Source organism: Myxocyprinus asiaticus, chromosome 45, assembly GCF_019703515.2.
Source record: "Myxocyprinus asiaticus isolate MX2 ecotype Aquarium Trade chromosome 45, UBuf_Myxa_2, whole genome shotgun sequence".
In the NCBI taxonomy this organism is placed as follows: Eukaryota; Metazoa; Chordata; class Actinopteri; order Cypriniformes; family Catostomidae; genus Myxocyprinus; species Myxocyprinus asiaticus.
Genome location: NC_059388.1, coordinates 13,757,706 through 13,782,160, shown reverse-complemented (window position 1 = coordinate 13,782,160; position 24,455 = coordinate 13,757,706). Strand labels below are relative to the sequence as shown.

The following is a 24,455-nucleotide window of genomic DNA, read 5'->3' as shown; positions in this document are numbered from 1 at the left end:
TGAGCAGTTTAAGCAGTTTAAGAAGTTTTAAGAAGCACTTAGCAAAGCTAATTAGCTTGACCCATGCAAAGTTAAACACAAGAGAAGAATAGAGGTAAGAGGCAAGAAAGAAAATAAGAGACAAAAAACATAAATGGAGAAAAGGAAAGAGAGAGATGGACTGACCCGAGATAACACATGAACACTGGCAGCAGTAACATGAGCAGAGAGGAGAGCAGTGGAGAGCCTGCATTTCTCCAACACACGGCCTCATCCTAACATACATTATACAGCCACATACACAGCAGAAGAGAAAGAGAGAGACGAAGTAAGGGAGAGAGAGGAAGAGTCATGCAGAAAAATGTTTGAAAGTCAGCAGTCAGAGGTTTAAGTCAAACGTGAAGAAGTTCTTGAAGCAAAAAGCATTAACAAGTTGAAAGAAGAGGGAATCCAGAAGAGAGAGCATCTATACAGACGAAAGTAGACTACATGGCCAAAAGTATGTTAGCATCCCCTTCCGATTAATAGGCTTGGGCTAGACCTTTATTCCAGTAAAGACAAATCTTAATGCTACAGCATTCAGTGACGTTCAGTCAACTATTAATGCTAATAATTTTTAAATCAAATGCTCAACAAGCACATATGGGTGTGGTGTTTGGGTGTCCACATACAGTACTTTTGGCCATGTAGTGTATGTTTGTGTAAAATTAGAACACGTCAAAAAAGACCAAGCTCTCCTACATCTACCACACAGAGACATATACTGGTTTATTTTAACATTGATCATGACTGGAAAGCATAAAATATACTTGTGTTGTGTCTCAGTGTGGTAGATTTCAGTTAATGATTGAAATGAGTGCAGAACAGCACATGAGATCCAGACACATCATGCACATTCCTGAATTTGCTTGTTTGGACTCATCTATTGAAGGACGTCACAGGAAGAAAGCGTTTGTGTCACTTACACTTGCATTGTTGTCAAAGCATTCTGCTGGACCTTTCCGGTACCGTGGGTTCTGGGCTATTTTACAGGGATCTGGACCCGGAGCTGTGGACTCAAGTTCAGGAAAACTGATCAAATGCATCTCTTTACTCAGTCACACATAAAACACACCACACTGCAGTTTCAAGAAACAGCTGAACAGGATTATGTTAAACTACCCTATTGAAAAAGTAAATTTAATAGAAATCATAGTATATATTTAGCACAAAAACATTGAGGATAACAGCATCAAACTTCCAGCGTGGTCCCATGAACATTACGTGACCGTGGCCAAATTTTTGCAAACAAAATTACGTGCTTCATTATACGTTTTTGCTGCAGTTTCCTAGTGAAATGTCCACCATATATGTTCCAATGTCCACGTTTTTCAGGGGAATATTATTCGAAGGTTTTAATGAGCAAAACTTACCTCTCTAACCTGAAACTTTAACCTAAACCTAAACAATAGTATTTTAACCGATAGCATTCTAAAATCAAATGCGATATGAAAAGCAAATGTTCTGAAGCATTTAGGGTTGCTTCTTTTACAAATTTATCTCAATTATCAGCTTGCATGCTTGACTAGGCTTGAACCGTGGTCTTCCGAGTCCAGAGTCCAACAATCTATCAGGAGAGCTACCGTGGAAGTTAATCACATTGTAATAAATGTGTACGTGTCGGTTAGTCTGTAATACAAGCATTCAAATGTATAGTTTTTCAAATGATGCATTAGAGTAAAAGTGTTTCGATATCATGACATAGCAGTGTGTAAGTAATAGTTAGAAAAATAAGTGCTTATAAAGCCATAATCATCCGTTGAAGTTGTGATTTGTATGAAAGTGAAAAAAAAACTTTAAAAAAAACCGCACAGTTGTTGTAGTACCTCTAATGTTAATTTCACCAGGAAACTGCAGCAAAATGCAGAATTCAGCACGTAAAAGACAAAATCTACTTTTAGATGATTTCTTCCCAACAGAAACAGTGGCACTGTGTTATCATCATTGCACAGTATATCCCAATAGTAAATATCAAGTGTGTTTGTATGTGTCTGAAAGATACAAGGCTTCTCTTCCTGGGAGAATGGCTGCTCTTCACACATTTGGCAGCTCTTTTGTGCATCAGCAACTATAAGCACCAGATTAGTCTTCAGAAGTTTCTCAGCTATGAACTGTCTGAAAAACACAGAAATATACCCAAACCTCTTAATAGGAACCATTAACTTGTGATACAACTAGTGTATTTAGAACAATTAATGTTTTAGTTTACTCTTAAAACTGGCCTCTGTTTTAGTATGTGCTGTACCTGGAGCAGTTCAGACATTCAACAGTCCCCTTAAAGCTCATCGCGTTGTTTTCAAAGAAATACTGAGTCTGCTCTTTAATGCAACTCTCCTTAGATGGAATTTTGGACAGATCACCGTCTAGGTCAGCTATGTGCAAAACACAATCTTAATTCAATGTTGCATGTTCAAAATAAATCGTCTCAACCACATTGCTTTGAATTATAATTCTTTCAGCACTTAATTGACTCAGAATTTTTGATTCAATGCCTTGAAAACACCTTCTGAACAGTCAATGTGCCAGTTAAACAAAACAATAAAAGAAAATCACAACTTCCCAAAATACACAGAATATACAAAGTACATTCAGAAAGTGTTCAGACCCCTTCATTTTTTTTCACATTTTGTTATATTGAAGCCTTATGCTAAAATGCTTTAAATTATTTTATTTTCACATCAGTCTACACTCCATACCCCATAATGACAAAACAAAAACTGTTTTTTGATAACTCTGCAAATATATTAAAAAGAAAAAACTTCACACTGACATAAGTATTCAGACCCTTAACTCAGTACTTTGTTGAAGCATCTTTGGCAGTGATTACTGCCTCAAATCTGTTTGGGTATGACGCAACAAGCTTTGCACACCTGGATTTGGGGATTTTCTGCCATTCTTCTCTGCAGATCCTCTCAAGCTCTGTCAGGTTGGATGGGGACTGTCAGTGGACAGCCATTTTCAGGTATCTCTAGAGATGTTCGATTGGATTCAAGTCCAGGTTCTGGCTGGGCCACTCAAGGACATTCACAGAGTTGTCGCAAAGCCACTCTTGTGTTGTCTTGGCTGTGTGCTTAGGGTCATTGTCCTGTTGGAAGGTGAATCTTCGGCCCAGTCGGAGGTCCTGAGTGCTCTGGACCAGGTTTTCATTAAGGATATCCCTGTATTTTGCTGCGTTCAGCTTTCCTTAAACCCTGACCAGTCCCCCCAGTCTCTGCCAATGAAAAACACCCACACAGCATGATACTACCACCACCATGCTTCACCGTTGGGATGGTATTGCGCAGGTGATGAGCAGTGCCTGGTTTCCTCCAGACATGATGCTTGGAATTGAGGCCAAACAGTTCAATCTTCATTTCATCAGACCAGAGAATCTTGTTTCTCACAGTCTGAGAGTCCTTTAGGTGCTTTTTTGCTTTCTTGCACTCTGCCATAAAGCCCAGATCAGTGGAGTGTTACAGTGATCACTGAGGTCACCGAAACTTGTCCTTCTGCAAGTTTCTCCCATCTCCACACATGATCTCTGGAGCTCAACCAGAGTGACCATTGGGTTCTTGGTCACCTCTCTTACCAAGGCCCTTCTCCCCCGATTGCTCAGTTTGGCCAGGCGGCCAGATCTAGGAAGAGTCTTGGTTGTTCCAAACTTCTTCCATTGAAGAATTATGGAGGTCACTGTGCTCTTGGGAACCTTCAATGCAGCCGAAATTTTTTTTTGTAGTCTTCCCCCGATCTGTGCCTCGAGACTATCCTGTCTCTGAGCTCTGCAGACAGTTCCTTTGACCTCATGGCTTGGTTTTTGCTCTGATATGCATTTGCAGCTGTGAAACCTTATTTAAACAGGTGTATGCCTTTCCAAAACATGTCCAATCAACTGAATTTGCCACAGATGGACTCCAATCAAAGTGTAGAAACATCTCAAAGATGATCCAGAGAAATGGGATGCACCTGAGCTAAATTTCAAGTGTCATAGCAAAGGGTCTGAATACTTATGTCAATGTGATATTTCAGTTTTTTCTTTTTAATTCATTTGCAAAGTTATCAAAAATCTGGTTTGCTTTACTTTGCCATTATGGGGTATAAAGTGTAGATTGCTAATTTAAAGCATTTTCGCTTGAGGCTGCAACATAACAAAATGTGAAAAAAAGAAGGGTTCTGAATTCTTTATGAATGCACTGTAGCCAACAATTACATATTGTTCCCATCACATTTATTGTTTTTGACATCTTAAAATAGACCAATGAATATGCGGTCATGCTTTGCACATGAATTCAACATTAGTGCTCAGTTTGACAGTATGCCAAATGATAAGACAAATAGGTCCCACTTTATATTAGGTGTCTTTAACTACTTATATATGTTCTAACATTAAAATACATACAATACAATGTACTGATTGTGTAACTAATGTACATGTTGTTTTGCATATTTCTCCCAAGGTTAACATTTGCTGCTACGGAGGTTGAGGTATGGGTAGGCTTAGGGTTAGGGTAGGGTTAGGATTAGGGGGTTAGGGTTAACAGTATAACTACAGATGTAATTAAATACAAGTTCTTTTAATGTAAGTACAATACAAAACACGTATGTACATAATAAGTGCATTGCATTAAATGCTTAAGTACATATTAGTTAAAGACACCTAATATAAAGAGGCTCCGACAAATAAATGTTGACCACACAGCAATAGCTTAATGTTTGTTTGATTACTAGTGTCGGGATCATACCTGCCTCGAGGAAATTAGGAAAAGTGATGCTGACAAAAAACTGCTGCAATATTGACCTGAATAAATAAAAAATAAAAAATATATGGATATTTTACAGATCACACTGCAGATTGACCCTATTGCACACAGAGTGTAGCAAAAGTTAAGTTTATGTAGTACATAGTTTTAAGATAAATTCTTCACTCACCAGGCGGCCGCTGAAGCCCACCAACCAATGTTCAGGATGTCAGCTATGGTGGGCTAAATGGGAGAAACAACATTCTGTTAAACCTCAGAGTTACACATCAACAAATGTATCTCATCCAAGTAAATCTTGAGTTTTTGGTCTCATCGGTCCAAAATCATGTTCCACTGTACATTAAACATCAAATATCTTCTGACTGGATGTGATTGATTCTAGTGATACACTGATATATCGGCCAAGCCAATAAATTTGCAGATATTTGGCCATTTTGAGATTATCAACATTTCCGATAACCATGCCCACTTCACTCAATAACAAAAGTGTCCCTACTCTCTAATTATCGTATCGGCCATTGAAAAGCCATATCAGTTGACCACTAATTGCGTCACATCATACAGCAGTTTTGCGAGCAGGGTGGACAGACAAATTACATGTTGCTGAAAACATGTCGCATGGTGCCTAGTTGTGAGACAGTGTAGAACTCATTATTCTCTCAAACATTCTTCTCTAACTTTGCAAGTTAAATATCCGGAGTAGAGAAGCAGCAAAACATCCTGATTTTTATTGGCAGAGGCCCTTATTCAAACCTGCCAGACAAAAAGAATGCAGAGCCAAACAATACGGGAGATATTAGGTGAAAGCTCAGCAGATGCAAGCATAAATCTACAAACAAGGCTGAGAGAGAGCTCAGGGGACGATTAGCTGCCGCACACACTGCTCTGATTAGCATGCAAGAGGAAGTGTATCTTTGTGATGATTCAAGGTTGACTGTGTGTTTTGAAAGAGATTTAGTCATAATGTAAGACAGGGCAGTAATCTTGTAGTCACACAGATCAGAGAGTGTATCGTGAGGCTAACTTATCAGTTTTTTATAGAATAATAACACAAGTTCACCACAACACTCTCTCTTTATGCTTGACTAAACTTTATAGTGTAAGGAAAATGTGCTATGTAAGGAATTTTTTATTTACAGGTGATAATGGCCAAAAAACTTTGTGTGTAAAACAAAACTGTGTGGTAATGTTCAAGACCACCTGAGTTTTGTGACTTTTAATTCATGTCTATTACAGTAGCTTTGAGGCCATCTATATGCTAGCGTACACCTAAAAGTTGAAATTAATTTTAACAGATGCATGCATGTGAAAATTACCGTCTTTCTCTTGGAAAATGGACCAAAATACCATTTTACATGAGATTGTCCATTCCCCAAATACCACGTTACACTTTACAATAACGCTAGTGACTCTAACACTTTACAATAAGGTTCCATTTGTTAACATTAGTTAACAACATTAGTTAACTTGAACTAACAATGAATAGTTGTATTTTTATTAACTAACATTAAAAAGGATTAATAAATTCAGTAAAAAAAGATATTGTTCATTGTTAATGATACCTAATGCAATATCTAATGTAAATGAATGGAACCTTATACTAAAGTGATCCCACTTTATAATAACTTTCATTAATAAATTATTAACAAACATGGTGCTTAACAGATTGTTAGTTAATGTAAATTCAAATACTTACAAATGTTATGAAACTTTCATTAATATATGGCCTTCACATTTGACCATCTACAAATGATTTTAACAAATATTGTATAATGATTAAAATATCATTTGTTAATGTACATTTGAATGTTTACAAATGTAATTAAACCATTCATAAATAATTTATAAATGAGCTCATTCACTTTTAATGCACTTATTTCGGTTTTCAGAAATTGTTATTATTTTTCACCTCTTCACACACTGTTCATGTTTACAAATTATTCATGTCCAGCTAATTAGTAACTTTTTTAAGGTCTGTAAAAGCCACACGTTTGCTGTTTGTTTGTTGTGATATGTATGCATATTCATATATCAAATAATAATTACTGAGTTGTAAAGATGTGTGAATAGTAAAAGCCTGCATAAATACCATAACAAACAAACAAACAAACAGCAAATGTGTGGCTTTTACAAACCTTGGATACTAATTAGCTGGACAATAATGAACAATTTGTAAACATGAATAGTGTGAGAAATGGTAAGAAATAGGAATAATTTTTGAAAACATTTGAAAATGTAAAAAAAAAGTGCCTGAGCTCATTTATGAAAACGTTTGATGACATTTGTAAGCATTCATATTTCCATTAACAAATGATCTGTTAATTCATATATAACATTTGTTAAAATTGTAAAAAAAAGTGCCAGGCCATACATTAATTAAAGTTTCATAACATTTGTAGGTATTTTAATTTACATTATCTAACAATCTGTTAAGAATTATGTAATGTTAGTTAAATTCATTAGTAAACACTGACACGCACATTATATTTCTAACTATATGAATATACATTAACTACTGTTTGTTAATAATTTATCAGTGAAAGTTGTTATAAGTGTAACCATTTCATGGGGTCTTTAAAGGCTTGAGGATGCGCATACATTTCCATTTTAAGTGCATTACTGACTACGTTTACATGGACACCAGAAAGCGTTTTTTGCGAGAAAGCCGGTTATTGTGTAAAGCAGTGTTCCAGTTTACATGCACTGTATAAGCGGTGTACTCTTTACCCCGTATACATGCGGCTCGGTCAGTAAGCAGCTTTATCCACAGCAACGTGATTTCCCCGCGACACTTGTGTAAATAACCAACATGGTATCCGAGGAAGACTTCACTATTTTATTCTCCATTGCTTTGAAAATAGTGCAGTTTACCTTTACGTAAAACTCTTGGATTCCCTCAATGTACCAGCAATATACGTGAATATGAGGGTATTTTGGAGTGATGTTCATAAATGGGTATAGTTTATAGTGTATGTACTTTTCCCACTGTACTACCAGAAATGTTTTGTTGACTTGTTGTTGGGCTCAGTCCTATGACGCTTGTTCTCTGGTCTGTTCATGCACATGCACACTCTTCAGAAACCTGTTAGAATGCCGCTTATGTGTTTACATGGCCACATAAGCAGCTTTCTCCGGGAGAAACCTAGGTGTGTTAAACCACTTTCTCTTAATCCCTTAAACGGCATAAGGAAATCAGCGTTCTCGTTTACATGTTTCAGAATGCCGCTTTCTGCAAAAACCCTGGAATAAACCACTTTCTTAAGTGCATGTAAAGGGACGAGTCTATAGTAATGGACAGCATGCCACAGATGCTTTAAATTTAAAATAATCGGTTTGTGTATTTTTTTAAATAAGAAATTGTAATTACATTTTTAATAATGAGACTCACCACATAGACTGATCTGAGGCCAGCAGCAGCTTTAGTTTCTCTGGTGGGCTCACAGAGGGCCTGATAGTCATAGGTTTTGTTGACGGAGAACAGGGATTCGTTCAGCAAATTTCTCATTAGGTCGGGGTCGATCATACCGAAAAACTGCCCGATCTAAAAATACAGATAAAACACATACACACTACATTTTGCAAAAAAAAAAAAAAAAAATGCAAAATGGCTTTTGTCTGGCATCTTAGCAAAATATAACAACCATTAGTTTAAAGAAAGACTATAATCAACCATTGTTTTAAAAAGCGACTTTTCACACACACAAACTGTGAAGATTCACCAGTGAACAATAAAATTTACAAAGCCTATGCTTGTTTTCAATTAAAATTATTTAAACTCACAATGGTCTGCAATTTGGTCTGCAGATGTCCTGAGATTGCCCTACAAGCAATATGAGGAATAACGCCTAGACTACACGTCTGCTTCTGAGGAGTGAATCCATCCACTCTTACTTTTGCCTTCAGTTCAGGGACTATAAGCAGGTATTAGCTATTAGTTTCCTGCAGGAAGCTATATGAATTTCCGAGACAACTTTCCTTTGAAGAGGTGATTAACTGTGCTGTTTTACTAATTATCATCACAGTTGTGAATACCTGTGGCCGAATCACAGCCATGCAGATATTTAGTACAACAGTACTCTTGCTAGTGTGACATTTCTGAGGGTCTGATCTAAAAACACAGATAATACAAGGAAAAAAAGTAACACATTAAAATTTGTTAACTACATTAGTCAACATGAACTATCAATAATTAATGATTTTACAGCACATATTTACCTCGTTAAATTTAATTTTATCAAATGCTAATACATTTTAAAAGTTGTATATGCATGTATGTTAACATACAGTATGTTAAGCCCTTATTAACTAACATGAATTAGTAATGAACAATTCTATATATTTATAAATCTATACTTTCTGGTCACACCTTCCTTTGGACAGCCTACTGCATTATCATAATTTAAACCAAAGAGAGAATTGTCTGCAAACCCAGAAAATCTCAGAGGTGTGATACTGACTGTGAGTGTGTGTAGACAGAGTTCTGGTAACTGTTAAGAACACACACAGCTTAGCTTCTAGCTTTGTATTAGAAGTAGGAAAGTACGAGTGTGTGCGTTCAAGATTATAAGTCAGTCCAAAGGCAGTATAAATCCTGGAGTGTATTGAACGGCCGCCGCTCACATGCAATAACATTGGTAATGAATGTGCGGCCTGCCCGTCGGGTCCTAGCCAACCCCTGGAGAGTCTTCTCACACAGAGGGGAGGCAGATGGGATTTAAGGCAGGATCGGACCCCCCCAACTCCCCCACCCCCCGCGCCAGCTTCAGCCCTGCTGCCAAAAACCGAGGCCGTGATTTATCTCGCACACACTCCACTCTGATTGGATTCCCTCGCTGAGATTAACTTTAAACATTTACTCTGGTGAGGCTGCCGGAGGTTGGGTGGGCATTCTACAGGGGTCAGAGAAGGGGAATGTGGACTGGAAGTATAATGAATAGTTCTGATTGGTTGAGAGAGAAACCCACCATACTGATGTACTCGTCCTGATTGGCCATGACGAGAAAGCCTCCATCGTCCAATAGAACGCAGTCTAGAAACTTTGAGAGAATGATAGAGAGACAGTGATATATAAAATAAATATACTTTGATAATAATAATAAAAATAATAAAAATCAGAATAAACAATTCTTCCATCAAGTAATATAGTTCATTATCTTGCTATGTTGCTTGGCAACCGCAAACAGCCTATGGTAACTTGACACATTAATATACAGTAGTATGTGTGTTTACAAGTGTGCATTTATGGTCATTTCACAACGTCTTCGAACATAGCTCATCCAATCAGAATTTAGAGTAGGAATTCAGAAGAATCTGTGATATGTTGTATATACATTGGTAACACTTTACAATAAGGTTCCATTCGTTAACATTAGTTTATGCAATAGGTATCATGAACTAACAATGAACTCTATATATAAATCTTTAAATAACAATATAAATCAATCTTATTGCAAAGTGTTACCTATACATTTTTAGAAAAGGAGTTTACTGTAAATAAATAATATAGATGTTGGCACTAAGTGGTTAAATCATGTAATCAGAATTTTTAATTGAAGTTACAGTACTTCAGAATAGCATATATATACTGTATGTATATATATGTATGTATATATGTGGTCTTACCATGTCGTTCCTCCTGCACCCACAGATTTCACCATCACACTGTATAGTAGGAAATAAATACAATAGCATCATACAGAGAGATGAATAAAAGCACTAAACTACTATGATTAGGGTTAGGGAAACACGCTGACAGAATTGACTATTACTTGACTATTTCTTTTAATCTGGATTATGATGAGGTTAACAAAAATACAGATAATCATTGACATTTTGTTGGCTAAAGTAACCTTTGATGATATTGTAGCATTCATGAAGCTGTCCATCCAGGTCTGTACATCCAGTTTTACCCCAACCACTGAAACAAACAAACAAACAAACAAACAAACAAACAGTTTAGTTTTGCCTTTTAAAAGAAAAGGAACATTAAGGAGTGTTTAACAAGACATAGGGCTCAAAGTTTTAAGTCGATTTATTCAAACACTGATCACTGCAAGTGGCCGACTGATATGGGTTGCTCTATCAATAATGTTAATTGTGAATGCAAACATCTAGAGAGCTGGGTGGTCGATGGCCAATATAATGCTGATATATACAATATGTGTGAATATACATTCACCGACCACTTTATTAGGTACAGCTGTACACCTACTTATTCATGCGATTATCTAATTAGCCAATCGTGTAATCAGCCAGCAGTGCAAAGCATAAAATCATACAGATACGAGTCAGGAGCTTCAGCTAATGTTCACAAAAACCATCAGAATGTGATCTCAGTGATGCACAACACGTCGAACCTTGAGACAAAACAACAGAAGACCACGTCAAGTTCCACTTCTGTAGTGGTCACAGACTCACCAAAACTGGACAGTTAAAGACTGGAAAAACATAGCCTGGTCTGATGAATCTCAATTTCTGCTGAGGTACACAGATGGTAGGCCCACTGCAGCCTCAGCTTTCTGCTCTTGGCTGACAGAAGTGGAACCCAATGAAGTCTTCTGCTGTTGTGAATTCTGAGATGCTATTCTGCTCACTACAATTGTACAGAGTGGTTATCTGAGTTACCGTAGCCTTTCTGTCATCTCGAACCAGTCTGGCCATTCTCTGTTAAATTCTCTCTCATTAACAAGGTGTTTCTGTCCACAGAACTGCCACTCACTGGATGTTTTTTTGTTTTTGGCACCATTCTGAATAAACTCTAAAAAACTGTTGAAACTGTGAAAATCCCAGGAGATCAGCAGTTACAGAAATAACCAGCCCGTCTGGCACCAACAATCATGTCATGGTCGAAATCACTGAGATAAAATGTTTTCCCCATTCTGATGGTTGATGTGAACATCAACTTACGCTCCTGGTACATCTCTGCGTGATTTATATACAAATTAGATATGTAAAAAATGTATGCAATTAAATGAACATTATATTTAAACAATATTTACTTTTAAATCTACTCAAAAAAATAAAATAAAAACCTCCCACAAAAATTTCAATCTGAAAAACTTACTTTTCACTGACAAGGCTTTTGGAATAGCCACATTCTGTTAAAAGGCCATGTCAATGAAATGGCCAAATATTGGCTGATTAATTGGCTAGACCAATATATCAGTTTATCACTGATCACAACATCCATTCTTTCCATCTAAGTGCCTAACTACAATATATTATCATGATAAAGAGTCACATTACAATGGCAGATTCTTACCAGCTGGCTTCAGCCTGAATTCATCAATTCTCAGGTCCATCGCTCTGCTCACTAAAACAGACTCTTGAGTTTCTGATAAAGAGAGGGTAGAAAAGGTCCCTTAATCCATAGAAAAACTGTGACACACTTGTATAATAAATCACACACACTTACCATTGGTCGTGTATGGTGCTGATGTAAACATGTAAACATCATTGTCCAGACTTCTCTTGTAGAAACTGGACTCATATGTTTCTGCCTTTTCAGTCCATTCTGGACCAGTACTGCAGAACACACACAATTTTAGACCAAATCCCATAGGACTGCCTGTTCCTAAAGTGTTCCTAATCTTAAAAATTATTTTTGAACCTTGCAGGATAAACTCTTGTGACACCGCCGTCTGTGGCCACAAACTTTGCCCGGATTCTGTCATTCCTGAAAATAACAAACATACACATTTTGGAAAAAATAAAATAAAATGAGGAGTCACAGAAGTGCTCAAAATAAATTAGTAGGCATATAGGCATAATAGTGATTATCTACATCTAAATTAAGGCAGAACCATTTCTGAGCATATGGGCCCTAAGCGAGTGTCTACTTGAGAGACAACCTCCCCTCCCGGATCTAGACCCACTCAAGAATGACACTTCAACCAATTTTTATATACTGTATTTAGTTAAAACTGGAATATGTTAATGACACAAAATGCAAAAATAATAACAAAAATACTAACACAAAATTAACAATAACTAAATATAAACATTAACACATTAACAATAAATGACTATAAATAACAATAAATAACTATATATAAAAAAATAAAAAAAAGCTTTGCAGGGGCCCCTAGTGGCTCGGGGGCCCTAAGCAGCCGCTTATACCACTTATAGCTAGAAACAGCCCTGAATTAAAGATTCAGAATTAGAATGTAAATTCTGTCATCATTTACTCACCCACATGTTGTTCTGAACCCATATAACTTACTTTCTTCTGTGGAACACAAAAGGAGATGCTAGTCAGACTTTTAGCCTCAGTCACCGTTCACTTTCACTGTATGAAAAAATGCAGTGAATGTGACTGGCAACTGAGAATCACATACTGCCCAACATCTCCTTTTGTGTTTCACAGAATAAAGAAACTCATGTGGGTTTGGAGCAACATGAGGGTGAGTAAATGATGACAGAATATACACTTTTGTGTAAACTACTCCTTGAAGTTAAGGTTAAATTATTTTGTCCTTTATTGTGCATTTCTGTTTCCGTGGAACTCACGGCCCCTGTTTGCTCCAGTGTTTGACCAGTTCAGCGGTGATGCCAGCGTCCAGCAGTAGTCTGTTTGTCAGGTCCATATTACCTGAGAAAGCATACACAGCACAGACTCAAATGACTCTATGTGAGAGATGATGCTTTGATTTTGTTCTGTTCTGTCTTAAGCCACACTGTACAATTCTTTCCCATCCTTTACGGTGGTTGCTTGTCAGATTGTACAGTAAGATTCCAGACAGCACAACTTTTGTCAATTATGTCAGACTATATGATAATACATCTTAGCTAATGCTTTGGACATGATTCACAGCATTGATTGAGAGACACCAGTTTGCATCTGTTCTAACATCGTCATTTACACACAAAATTTACAAACCAAAAGCCAATGTGTGCAGAGTCAGTTTTGGCTGAAAAAAAAGAAAAAAAAAGAAAAGAAAAGCCTGTTCATGATGAAAGAAGTGCTAAATAAGAAGATATTTATGAGAGCGTCTCAATTAGCTCCCTAGTTCAGTAGTTAAGGCAATGACAAGGGAGTAGGCATGTCATAAAGATATATCGGCACATTATTTTATCGTTACGTTTTTGAGTCATTGATATATTAATATAACCCAACAATTAAATTAGAAGCCTAATTTGTGAGCTTTCGAATTTACTGTCTATTTGCTTTCCGTTTAATGTAGTCTGGCGTAATAACGTTTGGAGACCACAAGAGGATGATATAACATTTACTGTACTTAATACTGAAGAATGTGTCGATACTGTGCAGGACAGGACAGGCAACAATCCAAAGTTGTGAATCTAGCCACCATACACCCAAAAGTTACAAAGATTTTTGTACTTCAAGAACGAATAAAGTGACGTTGATGAGTTTGCAGGTTAATGCATAGTGTAACTGCGCAAACTGAACGATTAGAAATGGCGACATTTATCACGCAATTTCTCTGTATGTAGCCTTGAATGGGTTTCATTCAAGCTGCCAAACCACAAAACAACATACTTTTAACTGAAAATATATTGTGTAGGCTATATGAAAGATACATATTGTCACATTTGGGCCTGATTGTGCCTCCCCTGACTTATTGTCTGTCTCGTCTGAGTCATGTCTGTGTGTGCCATGTCTGTGTGTGACGGTGTTTTCCCTCATGTGTTTCAGGTGCCGCCGGTGGGTGACTGGCGTTTCTGTGGGAACGCTGAGCGCTCAGTTCATTGATGATCTGCGTTTCCATGGGAACGCTGATTGCCTAGCTCATCAGCGGACCGACAGCACCTGTCCCTCGTTATTAACTTCCTTATTTTAACCCACCTTTTGTTTCTAGTCTTTGCTGAATTCTTTTGTTAAGTGTATCAGTTGGTCTATGTCACCTTATTATGTTAGTAAGGCTTTTATGGCCCTCAGTCCATTTGTTAACACTAGCTAGAAACTAGTTCTGTTTTGGTTTTGGTTTCCTCCATTGTGAGAGTTTTTGTTTGTATTTTTGCCTTGGTTTAATAAAGCTCACTTTTGTTTTCCATCTCTGCTTTTGGGACCTTCATCTCCGCAACACTACTGTGACACACATACACAATATATCATCCAGCGATGGCTAAAAGTAAATAATCTATGTCCTTTGATAATGACTTTTAATGGAATACTATGCTATACCATATGAGTTATGCTCTGTGGTGCTGCTGAATATTTAGCAGCCTCCGGTATCGTAGGTTGGATTCGTAAGTGAGTCGTATGTTTGCGAACCTTCGTAGAAAATAAATTTTTAATTTTAGAACGCGGCATGCTGTCCGCTAGACGTGTCTGGTGTGCAACCCCCTTTACCCTGCTGCTCACACTTTACCGAAGTTGTGTTGAGAAATATGTTTGAAGAGACAAAAGACTATTGTGCAGCCCTATTTATATCAGAAAAAAAATAAATAAATGCCGATATACGTATCTCAATAATCATTGGGAAAATTTTCTGATTATCAATGCGTGAAAAAAGAATCGATCTCAAGCATACCAGGAAGTCTGCCATTGCTTGGGTTGTCCCATTTGCGAAATCATTCTAGTGCACTAAAACTTTCTCTAACTAAGAATTCCCAGAATGCACTGTAAAAAAACAGGGAGCATTGCTGCTCACAACTGTATGTCCCCTTACTGGAAATGTCATCAAGTCTTCTAAAGTCAACAGAAGACGAGTGAAAGTGTAACATGAAGTCAAAGCCTTATTTTTCTCTTTAAAAGAGATTTAGTTTGTTATTATATTTCATCCATAATGTGAATGGAAACAATATTTTATATAGTTAGTTGTTAAAAGATTAAAATACTATACACCCCTTTGTATTTTGTTCTTCATTTATGACATTTATCTTTCATAATAGTACAATTTATTTTTTTATTTTTTTTTAACATCTACAATGAAAATGCAGACAGCGTCTTTAATACAGCGATGTTGTTGATTAATACCAGCTGTGTCTTAATGCACAACCTTAAAATCGTGTCGCAGGTAATTTGGGTCAAAAGTGTCCCAACGTTCAGTGGATGAAAACCCTTGCCAGTTCCTTTTATTAGCCCATTATTAGTGTTCACGATATACTGATTTACGACACAGGGAGCTAGGGAGCAAGATGAAACACACCCTATTTTGCATATCACATAGACAACTACAAACATTTGCGAATATTCTTTGCAAAGGCAATTAATCAGTTGCTGGTGAGCATGACACACCAAGCGATCAGAGACTGCTGATTTTGACATAATTTTCAAACTGTTTTTTACAGAGAAAACCTATTGAAGCTAGGTTCAAAATCGAATTAACCATTAATAGGCACAAAACAAAGGTTCACGTTAAAATAAGCCTTAACTTTGACTTAATTAGATAAATACATGAACACCTGTTGGCCATGAGTAAGAACAGGCTCCACATTCTGACCTTTAAGGCAACTGATGCCAAAGTCATAAAGAAGTAGAACTCCATAAAAAGAGAGAGAGAGCAAGAGAGAGAGAGAGAGAGAGAGAGAGAGAGAGAGAGAGAGAGAGATGCAAAAAATGAGGGAGTGAGACACGTCAGGAAAGTAACACGTAGATTAATTTTCCGAGACGTGGAACACGGTTGTATTCTTCGGTTGTATGAAACGGCATTAAGTGTTCAAAGGCCCCGCTTTATTTTCTTTCTTTCTGTCCGGGGACATTCAGAGCACTTCGAATGTTTTATAACATCTCGCTGCAGTTTATTACTGCAAAACCTTTATGACAAAACACACACACTTCAGACAGAGCAGCTGGTGTACAACTTTATTCCGCCCCCTCCTCCGCACGCTGCATGATTTTCATTAGGTCCTGATTGAGAGCAGGTCGAGAATACAACTCAACCGATCTGCCAGTGTTTGACAGTGAGGAAATTATGGACTTAAAATACCAGGACCATACAGGCCTCTGTGACAAATCGCCACACATATGAGTGTTTACAGTGCAATATTCCACCGGTTACAACATTTTATAGTCTATGATCACAAGGAATTACTACAATAAACACTTGAGCTTTATTCTCTGAATGAAAACAGACAACAACATGTCTGAATGAAACTAAATGTTCGTTTGTTGGCCAATGACAGTTCATTTTAACTCTGATCTTTAGGCTTGTCAGTCTGTTGGACTTCATGATGTCTGAAACAGTGACCAGATTTTTAAAGACTTTATTTATGTTTTTAAAATTCCCTTGGCCATACCAGTACACCATACCATATCTTTTTTCTCTCTCTCTCTTTCTCTGTGACATGTCCTGCTTTTCCTCTCTCACACAGGGTAATTGGGGGTGGGGGCTCATAGGTATAAAGTATTACAGCCAAACCTACACATTCAACACATGTGCACTGAACCAAGTGATTGCCGCACCACCAACTGATCCTGCTGACATCAAAGCAGCTTGCAAAGTGGAAGGTGTGTGTTTGGGGAAGGGCTGTCTATGTGTGGGTGTGTTGGTTTACATGTCCTTAATATGGTCAACAAGAAAACAATAAATATAATAAAAATCACATGAAATAAAATTGTCTATAAGAACTACTTTGGATGCAGAGGTGGGTTGCCATGTTTGACTCAAGTGCATCAAGCATTTTTCTCTTCTTCTTTGTAAAATTAAACAAAATTAGTTGCATAGCTATGACTTTTAAAGGGATAGTTCACCCAAAAATGTATATTCTGTCATCATTTTCTCAACCTGATGTTTTTTCAAATATATGACACTCATTCTACCATGGAAAACAATAATAGATGTTAGGCAAAATGCTCTGATAACCTTAGTCATCATTCACTTTCATTGTATGGTTACTGAGACTAACATACATCCTAACATCTAATTTTATGTTACATGGAGAAAAGAAAGTCAAATGGGTTTGGGGCAACATGAGAGTGAGTCAGTGGTGGCAGAATTTTCATTTTTGGGTAAACAACCCCAAAGTAAATTTTAAGTAAAGTTGGAATGTCAGAGCTACATGTTTTTATTAAGATTGTAACCCCTGATCATTTCAGCCCGGGGGAATGAACTCTGAACCTTTAAACTGGTGGTATGTATTTCTGACCTCACGGAGACCACCACTCTCAAAGTTAAGGCACCTACACACTAGAGAAAGCTCTGATGGAGCATTTGACTTACAGGAATACATGAGATGAATTTATTTTTGGGTGTGGAAAGAACCAAGCAATATTGAAATCAAGCAGGAATACAGTAAATTGGATTTCTGAAAGAACAACTGGACCCGCCTCTCTGAGATTCTCATCAAACAATGGATGTCTACGTCAGAGTTCATTGCAGAAAAAGTTTAAATGTTTTCAACTTCTGATCGGATGACAGAGCATCACATTTGCACACCCTTTCACAAACCCTTTCAAAACCCTTCTGATGCACCATCCCCATAAATATATTTGTAGCATTCTCTGATGCAGCATAAACTCTAGCGTGTAGATACTCTTACAGCTCAGTTCTGGATTTGAACCAGCATCCCTGACTGGCAGCCCTGACCATGTCCTGGTAAAAATACTGAGCGTTCCAGAAGATACTCACATAGTGGGTTGTTGGGGGTTTTCCTGTCGATGTACTCAATGAAGTCGATGAGAAATTCAGTGTTGTTGTCATTCTGTGGTTTCAGGTCTTTGCAGTATTCTCTAAAACATGTCAGAACATTTGTTCAGTTAATCTACATTGATCAATGAAATATACACTTGAATTTTAAAATGGTTGGCAGTTAAAGGAATAGTTCACCAATAGGTCATCATTTCCTCACCGTGTACATTCAAACAGGGATAGTTCACAATACAATGAAAATTCTCAGAAATGTGAAAGTCCAGAAAGCACATAAAGGCAGCAAAGCAGCAATCCATATGACTCCAGTGGTTTAATATATGTCTTGAAGCTTGATAGGTGTGGGTGAAAACCAGATCAATATTTAAGTCCTTTTTTACTATAAATATCCACTTTTATTTTCACATTCTTTCATTTGAGTTTGACGATTCTTTGTGCATATCGCAACCTACTGGCCAGGAAGGAGAATTTATAGTAAAAAAGGACTTAAATATTGATCTATTTCTCACCCAAAGTGATTCCATCACTTCAGAAGACATGGATTTAACCACTAGAGTCATGTTGATTACATTTATGCTGCCTTTATGTGCTTTTCGGACCTTCAAAGTTCTGGCCACCATTCACTTGCATTGTGAGGACCAACAGAACTGATATATTCTTCTAAAAATCTTTGCTTGTGTTCAGTAGAAGAAAGAAAGTAATGGTTTCAAGGTTTCACAATATACCTCGGTTTTAAAATGGACAGTTATAATACCATTGAAATCTTCTCATTGATGGTATTGCGTGAATATAAAGACAGATTTTTTTCAGAACTTTTCTAAAATCCAAATCAGTTTAATTAAGTCATAATCAACGACATTTACACAGCATCAAATAAACTTGGCAAGATCAAATAAATCTTTAAATTGTGCCTTCCTTATGTTACATTCGACTGTCACTCAATTTTAAAGGTGACATGCAGGTGTCATGAGCGCAGCGCATCACAAGCACATCAGAAGTGCAGCACGAGTGCATCATACAGACATGTCCGAGCCTGAACCTTTAATTCCGCTGCCAAAGCAGTTGATGTCTGCTGTCTGGGATTACTTTGGGTATATAAAAGACCCCCGAGGCACCATCAGTTTTGACAGTTACCCAGTTTGTCGCAAAAAAAGTATCAGCTCAGGCGGGAAACGCTTCAAACCTTAAGCACCATCTCCGTGAGCACCATCCCACGGAATTTGCGGACATGAATGTAAGTGGAAAGTTATGTTTATACGTTTTGTTACATTCACAAAAGCAGCAAACGGATTTAAGCACTCGTTCAATATTACGATGTGCCAACTGTTTGTTCGTTTGCCCTAAATGCAGCGCAACAGTGGGCCAACAATATGTTTGATATTACTAATAATATGCTTTATCTGTAAAACATAGTACTAAATAGAGTTTACAAAGTGCATGGCTTTTGGTGTGCAGGAAATTGACATTGACAATATGCATGCAGGAAATCGACAGTGAAACTGTGGTGGAAAACACACAGTATTGGACACAATGGCAATAAAAAACTGCAAAGGAATAAACTAAATCACAAATGCAACAAATGAAAGAATACATACAAATGCATATTTGAAGTGTTAACTTGGGCAATAATCATTACAAATTATTACAATTCAATTTCATTAATCATAAATTAACAATATTTTTTATTATAATAATTTATATATATATATATATATATATATATATATATATATATACATATATATTATTAATATTATTATTATTATTATTATTGTTTTACCTGTTTGGGATTTTGTTCTTCTTTTATTTTACCTTGTCGGATTAAGAGAGTGTCCTGATGTTCAAGATCAAAAGTTAAAGGATTAAAGTTGAAGAAATCCAATATAAAATTCAAGAATTGGTTATAATGAAATATTTCTCTGTGTGTTTATCAGACATATTTCATAACCAAATATTAAATTGCTAATAATATTATCAATGCACCTCAATACCGTGATACTGTAATTTCTGTGACGGTTATCATACCGTGAAAATGTCATATCATTACACCCCAAGTCATACACATCTGGGATGGCATGAGGGTGAGTAAATGATGAGAGTATATCAATGTTTTGGGTGAACTATCCCTTTAACATCTGGTATGATACCTCTAACCTGGTATGATGTTTCATAAGGTGCCAAGTTTGAATATGCACAAGCACAAATGAGATTAGAGAGCTACAGTGAAGGGGGAGGTTTTCAGCAAATGCTGACTTCATTTTCTATTTGTTTCTCATATAAAGCTATCGTATGGCTTTAGAAGCCATGGAATATAGCACACAAGACATATAGACAACTTTTATGGTGCTTTTTGTGCTTTTGGAGCTTGATATTATTGTATATTTTGCAAAACTTCTCCTTTTGTGTTCCATGTAAGATAGAAAGTCATATGGGTTTGGGACAACATGAGGGTGAGTAAATGATGACAGTTTTCTTTTTGAGCAAACTATGCCTTTAGGAAACTGACCTGGGTGCTATAAAGGTATATCCATATTCTTCAAATTTGTCCACCTGCAGGCTTACAGAGACTGAAAGAGATATAAAATAGGAAAAGATCATAAATCAGTCAAAGATCAAAGCTTATGTCAGTCAGTTCTGTCATTACTCAGCATAAAACGCATAAAATTCAGTTAAATGCAACAAAATAAAAAATAAATAAAATAGAAATCAAGAGGTAAATCAAAATGACCTGACAGTTAAACACAACTCAGATAGCAGGCTGCTGCAGCTTGTAAAAATCTGTCTCCGAGCTTCTGTCTAGTAACACAGATATCTGCTGTGACAGCCTGCTGTTCAGGCACACAATCCCACATAAGGGGGGTCCAGTGAGAGGAAGTTTAAAATTAGATAGCACAGAGCTAATTTACCCATTATCTCATTGGTTACACAATGCCTAAACGTGTGTCTCACTCACCTGCTGTTTGTGTTGTTTTATGAGACCATCATAAATATAAGAGACATGTCACATTAATATGTCATTAATACTACCATGCTCTTTTTAAAGATCATGCTTATTTCTTATTTCATGTACTTTATCTCCCATTCCTACTTTTGATTTTTCTCTAAAGGGTGCATTTAAGGATAACATTAATGAAGAATGCATGTCTCTTTCAAATGTTGCATATTCTACCAAATGTATGAATGAGTGTGTGTGTGTGTGTGTGTGTGTGTGTGTGTGTGAGTGTGTGTGTGTGTGTGTGTGTGTGTGTGTGTGTGTGTGTGTGTGTGTGTGAGTGTGAGTGTGTGTGGGCAGGTTTAAGTGGTTTACGAGGACTTTTTTTTAGGTTACAAACTGGTATTACAAGGGTATTATGCTATAAATGTGGTTTATGAGGACATTTCTAGTGTCCCCATAATTCAAATCACTTAAAAAACATACTAAACGATGTTTTATTGAAAATGTGAAAATGCAGAACGTTTTTTGTGAGGGTTAGGTTTAGGGGTTGGGGTAGGGTCAGGGGATAGAATCTACAGTTTGTACAGTATAAAAATAATTATGTCTATGGAGAGTCCTCATAATGATAGCTGCACCAACATGTGTGTGTGTATGTGTGTGTGTGTGTGTGTGTGTGTGTGTGTGTGTGTGTGTGTGTGTTTGAGACAAGATGACAGACTCAAATATGGGTGAGGTCAGACATTTGGGTTCTTACATTAAGGAAAAGACAAAAGGAAAAGAAAACAGTACTTGCCATCTTCTTCTGAAGGGTCAAATGTCGCAAATAGGGAAAGAGAGGGAGCGATTGATCGAGGAGAGGGGGAAAGAGAGGCAGAGAAACAGGGTAAAACCACAGGGGTCAAAGGTCACCAATATTTTATTCACAGAACAAGCCTTGAATAAAAATATTGCATTCTGATCTAAGTTTTTTTTGCTCAATGTAAACTGAAGGAAAAGCAATGTGAGGTCTTACATGTGGTATAAAAGTCTGTTCATGAAGTTTATGGTATCGTTAATGAATTATGCATTCACATGAGCCAGACAGAGGAGGGCAGAACTTCATGCGACCAAAGAGGAGAATAATTATAGTTTACACTTTGCATATATTAGCAAATAATTTTGACCAATTTAGACCAGTGACTATTTCAGTGTTTGTAAACTAAAGCCTCTTACTTATTGCTTAATACCTTTACCTTAATGACTTGACTATGTCCTTAAACTAATGATATCATAATTTCATTGACCATACTTGAAGGATATGCATGAAAAAGGATACAGCGGCCCCCAAAACGTATTTGGACACTTATGCCACATTAAAACATGTATGAATGTCACTTGTTTAGATAACAAAATATCAAACCAAGTGGCATCTACAAACAAATGTGACCTACTCCATTATTTTGAGTCCCTCTGAATTTTGAGTTTTATGCACTAAAGTAAAAAAGGAAAGTCTCAGCTTTCTTCCAGGGAAAGACTGGTGTGATGAAACAGCATTACCTGAGTAAACCATGCAGAAGCTACTTGAAACTAGATTAAACAGCCCCAACATTCTAAACTGCAGTGACGAGGTAAACAAGAAAACATCGTGCCATGCACAACGGTAATTACAAGGATTTTCAATCCACACATCACCACTCTTGAAGACTTCTTTTACTTTGCAGTTACTGAACTTATACTAACTGTAAAAACTATGTTGTTTTGAACCATTATCAGAAATGCTGTATATATTTATAATTAATGATACTATTATAACAATTATATTACAAATTTTATAATACGGGAATATAAGTCACTTTTATGGAAACTGTTTAGGATATTCCTTTTTATTAAAAATTTTTTAGTTTGTTTTTTAGAAACAATAATTCTATCTTACCATGGTAATGAGAAGCATGCTTTTACCTGTAATTACAGTGATATCACTAATTACACAGTTAAACTCTGGATACTTTGCAAGAACTATGGTATCACAAACAACGTCATGTACCGCGATACATGTTAATGTTTAACTGAATTTCTCCTGTGCATAATTTAGTATAACATTTATTTATAGTAAACTGTATAACAGTTTCGGCAAAATCATTTTGCACCATTCAAAACACAATAAGGTCCATAAAGATAAGAAAATTAAAAAAAATAATTCTGTTAATGAAAAAGCAAAATAGTATGTGCTACCCTTAATATTGTTTAAAATATTCTGGCTCAAAATTAAACCCTGTTTTAAAAGTGTGCATAAGGTAAGGCAAAGGCTCTAGGATTAAACAACTTTATTCTTAATAGGGCTGGGTATTGATACAGATTTCCCAATTAGATTTGATTCCAATTCACAAGCTCTCTATTCGATTTGATATCGATTCATATGGGTACATTTCTGTTACAATGTCTATTTTACTTACATATATATATAAACTCAGCAAAAAAAAAAAAAAAAAACTTTTTCAGGACACTGTATTTTTTTTATTTATTTTTTTTAATTTGGAATGCCCAATTCCCAGTGTGCTTTTTTTTTTAAGTCCTCATCATCGCGTAGTGATTCACCTCAGTCCGGGTGGCAGAGGACGAATCCCAGTTGCGTCTGAGACCGTCAACCCGCGCATCTTATCACGTGGCTTGTTGAGCATGTTGCCACGGAGACATAGCCCCACCAATAACAAACCACATTATAGCGACCATGAGGAGGTTACCCCATGTGACTCTACCCTCCCTAGCAACCGGGCTAAATTGGTTAATTAGGAGACCTGGCTGGAGTCACTCAGCACGCCCTGGGATTCAAACTAGCGAACTCCAGGGGTGGTAGCCAGCGTCTTTACCACTAAGCTACCCAGGCCCCCGCAAGGACACTGTATTTTAAAGATTTTTTTTTTTTTTTAAATCCAAATAACTTTACAGATCTTTATAGTAAAGGGTTTAAACAATGTTTTCCATGCTTGTTCAATGAACCATAAACAATTAATGAACATGCACCTGTGGAATGGTTGTTAAGACACTAACAGCTTTCAGAGGGTAGGCAATTAAGGTCACAGTTATAAAAACTTAGGACACTAAAGAGACCTTTCTACTGACTCTGAAAAACGGCAAAAGAAAGATGTCCAGGGTCCCTGCTCATCTGCGTGAACGTGCCTTAGGCATGCTGCATGGAGGCATGAGGACTGCAGATATGGCCAGGGCAATAAACTGCAA

The 24,455-nt window shown here is 36.8% G+C and overlaps 1 protein-coding gene across 1 annotated transcript in view; it reads right to left on the bottom strand.

Moving 5' to 3' along the window:
* Positions 1-24,455, bottom strand: part of LOC127434833 (voltage-dependent calcium channel subunit alpha-2/delta-1-like) — a 150,088-nt gene that overhangs the window by 6,231 nt on the left and 119,402 nt on the right. The window contains exons 23-37 of the mRNA XM_051687842.1: positions 20,811-20,871; positions 18,287-18,387; positions 13,263-13,344; positions 12,364-12,429; positions 12,169-12,278; positions 12,016-12,087; positions 10,604-10,671; positions 10,377-10,415; positions 9,719-9,790; positions 8,143-8,295; positions 4,924-4,976; positions 4,737-4,792; positions 2,264-2,390; positions 2,021-2,133; positions 945-1,027 (exon numbers count right to left, since the gene is read on the bottom strand). Coding sequence (XP_051543802.1) covers positions 945-1,027; positions 2,021-2,133; positions 2,264-2,390; positions 4,737-4,792; positions 4,924-4,976; positions 8,143-8,295; positions 9,719-9,790; positions 10,377-10,415; positions 10,604-10,671; positions 12,016-12,087; positions 12,169-12,278; positions 12,364-12,429; positions 13,263-13,344; positions 18,287-18,387; positions 20,811-20,871 — 1,256 coding nt within the window. The remainder of the gene's footprint in view (positions 1-944; positions 1,028-2,020; positions 2,134-2,263; positions 2,391-4,736; positions 4,793-4,923; positions 4,977-8,142; positions 8,296-9,718; positions 9,791-10,376; positions 10,416-10,603; positions 10,672-12,015; positions 12,088-12,168; positions 12,279-12,363; positions 12,430-13,262; positions 13,345-18,286; positions 18,388-20,810; positions 20,872-24,455) is intronic.